A 6,899-nucleotide genomic window follows, 5' to 3' on the forward strand; every position below is an offset into this window, starting at 1 on the left:
TGTGCATCATGCCATCTTAGTGGGGCGACAGTGGTACAGGAAGTAGAGAAGTCGTTTAGTAATCAAAAGGTTGCTAGTTCGATTCCCTGTCGAAGCGTCCTTGAGCAAGACACTGAACCCCTAATTGCTCCTTGATGTGCAGTGTGCCATCAGTGTAAATGTAAAATGTGTATACATTGTAAGTCGCACATGTGTAAGTCGCTTTGGATATAAGCGTCTGCTAAATGACTAAATGTAAATGTAAATGTAAATGTAGTGCTGCCTGTGACACTGTGCATAATGACATCCTTCTGACACCTCGAACAGTCTAAAACACTGGACATTAGTACAGTACTAAAGTGGTCTAAACTCGACTGGTATGAGGACATGAACCCCCCCAGACTCTCCTCGACTGGTATGAGGACATAAACCCCCAGACTCTCCTCGACTGGTATGAGGACATGAACCCCCCAGCCTCTCCTCGACTGGTATGAGGACATAAACCCCCCAGACTCTCCTCGACTGGTATGAGGACATAAACCCCCCAGACTCTCCTCGACTGGTATGAGGACATGAACCCCCCAGACTCTCCTCGACTGGTATGAGGACATAAACCCCCCAGACTCTCAGACTCTCCTCGACTGGTAGTAGTATCTCCTCGACTCAAACCTCTTATTTATCCCACAGTCTCGACTCAAACCTCTTATTTATCCCAGGGTCACGACTCAAACTAAGACGTAACAGAGCTTTTGCAGTTGCTGCTGCACGACTGCGGAGCCAGATGGCATTAGGTACTAGACGTGCTCTCTCATCTGGACCTGTTAGAGTTATGGGTGAACCCTAAGCACACACACACAATAGATACTAGATGTGCTCTCTCATCTGGAGCCGTTAGGGTTATGGGTGACCATAAGCACACAACACACACACACACACACACACACACACACACACACACACACACACACACACACACACACACACACACTAGGTACTGGATGTGCTCCCCTCATCTCCGTTTTTTTTAAATCCCGGCTAAAAACACCTTTTTATTCACCGGCCTTTTTGGGCCACTAATGTTTCCGTCTGTTTGTCGTGCCCAGAATTCTGCATCTGTCCCTTGTTTATTCTGGTTTATTAGTGGAACAATATCTCCCTGTAATCTGTACCCAATTAACTGCCACAGACATTATCACTGCGCAACCATCAAAACTACAAGACCTTCAACTGCAACACACACAAACACACTCACACAAACACATGAACACACACACTCACACTCACACACGAACACACAAACATAAAACAGACACACACACACACACACACACACACACACGGACATTTTAAGTTGATTGTTCTGCAACCATCATTTGCCTAGAGCAGCACCAATGGATACAACTAAGTGAACGAAAACACAAACACACACACACACTTTGACCACACACAAGCGCGCACACACACACACACACACACGGCCACTTTGACCACATGCGCACACACACACACACACACACACACCTAAGGTGACAACACAAGAACAAAGATAACACACACACACACATAAAACAGTTACACAGTAAGCGATCATTAGTAAGAAGGTAGTTAACACAACACCAAAACTGAAGTCACATATTCAGAGAGAGAGAGAGAGAGGTGAAGAGAGAGAGAGAGGAGGTGAAGAGGGAGAGAGAGAGAGAGAGAGAGAGAGAGGGAGAGGAGGTGAAGAGGGAGAGAGAGGGGGGTCTTTCTCTTCTAGGGACCAAAGTTTAGTGACGATGCGATGAGGGGTCTGTCTCCCTTGCTCTCTCTCTCACACACACACACACACACACACAGAATCTGAAAAATGTCTCCCCACTGCTCCCAATAACTGAAAGCCCTTCATGTCACACTCACACTACTGCAAGCTTTCTTCAGTAATAATAAAGATGATGCTAATAATAATTGTCATTATAAATTCCCCAACTACTCCCACACCCAGTGTATGTCGGGTGTGTGTGTGTGTGTGAGAGAGAGAGGGTGTTTGTGTGTGTGTGATATCTTATGCATACGGAAAGAGTTTCTTGTTTAACCTGCTAACGTGAACACCAAAGCGACTCTCGTTTCAAAACATATTTCCTTGTTTCCATCCCATCCAGAACGAACTGTCCTTTCCTCATTCTGGCCCAGGACGCGTCACAGTCATCTATGCCACACCGATAAAACGGTGGCAACCGTGATCGTGGGTGAAGGCACTGGCTTTACTCCTCCGGGTCATCGGGATGCGACTCTGTCAAAACAGTCTTCGACTTCACCAACGGATTTTCAAAACTCAACAACCATTCTCGAGTAAATAGTAAGAAACAGCGTGATCGTCTCAAACACGAGTAACTAAACCTTGGCTCTCTCACTGAGAGAAGTGCCTTCTAGACGTCTTTTGGAGACACACACACAAACAGTTATATGTGCTACACTGGATATTAAAACAGTTAACCTTCTGTGTGGCAGCGTCATGAAGACAAACAGAAGACTTCAATTCCATACTACTTTCAACATGCAAATAAGTTACGCCAGAGCCGTGCGGCCAAAATATAATCATAACACCAATAAAAGCATTTAGGTACCGTACATGTGACTATTAAAAAAAAAAAAAAAAAAAAACACCCGATTACAGTCAAGTGGTGTGGACTCATGCCCGGCGTGTCACCTCTTTTACATGGAAGTGGCGAACTGAACTCCATGTCAGGAGTACTCCTCGGCTCTACTCCACATAGCACGCTGGCTAACGCTGGCTTATGGAATACGAGCATCGTCACACAATGCCGGAGAGCAGCTAACTGTTAGCTAGCTAGCTAGCACAAATCCGTACAGCTCTCTCACGTAAGACAACAAAGATAACACATTTCACTACAAAACCAACCCATTACCTTTTTCATCCTTGGGGCTTCGGCAACAGTACCGTCTTGGTTTACAAATGCCTCTCCGCCGTTTTGTTGCTGGTCAGGACGCTTCATTGCTGAAGCCTGCGGCATCTTCGTGGGGTTCGGGCTCGGCTCCGCCGTTGGAGACGCAGCCGCGGACACCGCCGAACTGGGCTCGGTTTTGATCCCCTCTTTCTCGACCGACTTAGGTGAGATAGGAGACAAGTCTTTGGTCGGGACGTCTTTTAATTCGACCTCGGCCATTTTCCCTGCCACAACCTGAACTGACATCGCTGCAATACACACAAGTCCTTTTTCCCTGGCACTGACGTGACACAGACGGATACGAATGGTGGAACGAGTACAAGCAATGCATTCTGGTAGTTGGAGTCCTTGAGGCGAATTGCGCTCCCACTCAAATACTTTTAAAGTTGTTGTTTTTTTATTACCTATATTTGGGATACTTTTCTAACCTTTTGACATAGTAACACACCTACATCACACAATTAGGCATATAGTTCATTTTCGGCTCAAAATCCCATTTTGTTCATTAAATACCAACCCTACATTTTAATGTTCTGTCTCTTCACTGACACTATCAAAACACTGCAAACCCAACTCAATATCAAGTCATTCTTTCAAAACACTAGCACATGTTTTCTATCCTACAGGAACATATTGTAGCAAGCAGTAGTGTATTATAACCTCAGCACCCTGACAGTAGTGGAGTAGTGTGGAGTACTATATATATATATATATATATATACAGTGGTTAAATTGGCTTTTGTGAGGAGGGGGAGCCCTTGTGTGCGGTCAATGGTCCTCTTTCAAAAGCATCTTTATTTATATCGCTCTCAGATACATTATGAATGTATGCATTATTAGACTTATGGGGCTCTTTTTCCACTTCTTATGTGTAGGGGTTGAATAGTTTTTCAAACAAAAAGGCTACAATTCAATGTATTATCTTTTGAATATCATCAAACAACATTTGATGCACACATAACAAAGCTGCATGAAGAATATAAAATGTAGCCTATGTTCATAAGTACATTAATGCAGCTATCATTAAAACAGACATTGGTATTTATACAGTAGCCTAAATCATCACTTGTTTGACCAAGCTACAGGTCCACCTTGATATCTTTAAGGATAAACTTTCAGTCTTTAATAAAGCAATAAGAAATGCTAGGAAGGATCATTTCTCTAATTTGATATCTACAAATTCTAACAATTCCAGGGTCCTCTTTTCAACAATAGACAGCCTTATAAATCCTGCACCTAAAGTAGATGATAGTCTCTTTTCCACCTCCAAATGTGAGGAATTTGCAGCATTCTTCAGAGATAAGATAACGAACATTAGGAAAAATATTGCTCGAGAAATTCCAAATGTCTTGTTTTCTGATCCCCTTCCACCATGCTGTAACAGTATGAGCTTTTTTGCACTGGCTGATATAGAAATGCTGAGCAAAGTAGTGTCACAACTGAAACCGTCTACATGCCCTCTTGATCCCCTTCCCACCAAATTTTTTAAGACCATCTTTGACTCTGTGTCTAAGGACATTCTAGCCATTATAAACTGTTCCCTGCTTACAGGTATTTTCCCATCAGAACTTAAAACTGCCCTGGTGAGACCCCTCCTGAAGAAAAGCAATTTAGACTCTTCAGTTCTAAACAATTTTAGACCCATCTCTAACCTTCCCTTTCTAAAGCAAAATCCTGGAAAAAATTGTCTTTAAACAGTTAAATAATTTCCTAGATGCTAACTGTGCATTTGACACCTTCCAATCTGGTTTTCGCTCCAATCATAGCACAGAAACGGCATTAGTCAAGGTTGTAAATGATCTCAGGATTAATGCTGACTCCAAAAAACTATCTGTCTTGGCCCTTCTGGATCTGAGCGCAGCCTTTGATACTGTTGATCACAATATCCTTATTGATAGACTTGAAAATTGGGTTGGCCTCACTGGTCCGGTCCTAAACTGGGTTTAGGACCTATCTAACTGGCCGGGAATACTTTGTCGCCCTCGGAGACCACAGCTCAAAAAACATTTGTATGACCTGTGGGGTCCCTCAAGGATCCATTTTAGGGCCCTTACTTTTCAGTCTATACATGCTACCCCTTGGTAGTGTAATTAGGAGGCACAACATCGACTATCATAGCTATGCAGATGACACCCAGCTCTATATTTTTGTAACACCCAACAACTACAGCTCTATTGATTGTTTGGTAAATTGCATTTCTGATATAAATGTATGGATGTCACAAAACTTTCTCCAGCTAAACCAAGACAAAACAGAGGTATTAGTCATTGGTGAAAAAAACGAGAGAGAGAAACTAACTGCACACTTAAAAACACTAGCACTTAACACCAAGCACCAAGCCAGAAACCTAGGCGTCATACTTGACTCAGATCTCAATTTTGAAACCCATATCAAAAATATAATTAAAACATCTTTTTATCACTTAAGAAACATTGCTAAGGTGCAACCGTTTCTCGCTCAGGCTGACACCGAAATACTGATGCACGCGTTTATCACGAGCAGGCTAGACTACTGTAACTCGCTTTTGTCTGGTCTACCAAAAAAAGCCATTAGTCAACTACAAACAATACAGAATGCAGCAGCGCGAGTCCTCACTAAAACAAGACGGAGAGCGCACATCACACCAGTATTAAAATCACTGCACTGGCTACCTGTTAGTTTTAGAATAGATTTCAAGGTTCTCCTACTAGTCTATAAATCACTCCATAGTCATGCACCTGAATATATAACAGACATGCTCTCAAGGTACACACCCAGTAGATCCCTGAGGTCCTCCGGCACTGAACTTCTAACAGTTCCAAAAGCCAGGACAAAGAGACATGGGGAAGCAGCTTTTAGTTTCTATGCCCCCAACCTTTGGAACACTCTGCCAGAATACCTAAGAATGGCCGAAACGGTTGAAACCTTTAAACATGCACTTAAGACATACCTCTTTGATCTCGCTTATCACTCACTGTAAAATGTATTTAACATTTATGGAACATTTATTTATTTACTTATTTCTGTCTCATTTCAAGTATTTGTACCCCCCCCCCCCCCAGCAGCTGTCTCTTAGTTTGACGATAACTGTGCTGAGCAGTCCTTTATGGTGCCAGTGCGGTTAGTACGTAATTTCCTGTTCATTTATCTCTGGCAAAATCTGTGTCTTTTTATAAGTGTTTTGTAACTTGTAAAATGTATTTATTTAACATTAATGTAACATTTATTTATTTATTTACTTATCTGTGTCTCTTTACAAGTGTTTGTAACCCCCCCCCCCCCCCAGCAGCTTAGTTTGACGATGACCGTGCTGAGTAGTCCTTTACGGTGCCAGTGCGGTTAGTACGTTTATTTTATTTTATTCATTTATCTCTTGAAAATCTGTGTGTTTTTTTTTTTTTACAAGTGTTTGTAACCCCCCCCCCCTTTTCTTTCCTACTGTGAGGCGCATTGTGTTACTTCCTTGTATGAAATGCGCCGTACAAATAAAGTTTGATTTGATTTGATTTGATTTCAAGATCATTGGAATCTATTACAGTTTTTCAAAATTACTTTGCATCAACAACCTTAAGTTAGCCTATGTGAACTTAAATATTTTGTGTAATTCAGAGCTGAAACCACAACATAGGGACACATGTCTTTATATCATATTAGCCTAGTATTTTAGTTAAACTGGTATTGTCAAAAATATATTTTTAAGTATTGGAAAACTAATAGTTGAGTTTGATTATTTCAGTTAGGCCTACATTGCAAAGATCATAGAAATCTAGGTAACACTAAAGACCCCTTTGTCAGTCAATTTTGTCGCTTTTTAGTGCGGCCGTCATTGGCCATCATAGCCGTTTGTTGTGCCCTTGTCCCCCTATGGATATTAGCCCCTTGATGAGAGTTCAACTGCACCTTGTCGCAAAGTTGTGTCATGTTTTTTCTTTGGGTTAGGATAGCTTGGCTAGTTGGCTATTAGGTTCGGTTCTGAGTGAAGGCTAAACTGCT

At 42.1% G+C, this 6,899-nt stretch overlaps 1 protein-coding gene across 2 annotated transcripts in view; it reads right to left on the minus strand.

Annotated features, from left to right (window-relative positions):
* The window catches only part of ahcyl2b (adenosylhomocysteinase like 2b), a 34,122-nt gene extending 30,883 nt beyond the window's left edge, over window positions 1-3,239 (minus strand). The window contains exon 1 of one of the 2 annotated variants that reach the window (XM_031582582.2): window positions 2,889-3,239. In XM_031582582.2, the coding sequence (XP_031438442.1) occupies window positions 2,889-3,173 (285 nt within the window). In that variant the 5' untranslated portion in view covers window positions 3,174-3,239. The remainder of the gene's footprint in view (window positions 1-2,888) is intronic. The other variant, XM_031582581.2, reaches the window with a different exon arrangement.
* Between the last annotated feature and the right edge of the window lie 3,660 nt (window positions 3,240-6,899).

This window comes from Clupea harengus, chromosome 16 (genome assembly GCF_900700415.2).
Source record: "Clupea harengus chromosome 16, Ch_v2.0.2, whole genome shotgun sequence".
In the NCBI taxonomy this organism is placed as follows: domain Eukaryota; kingdom Metazoa; phylum Chordata; class Actinopteri; order Clupeiformes; family Clupeidae; genus Clupea; species Clupea harengus.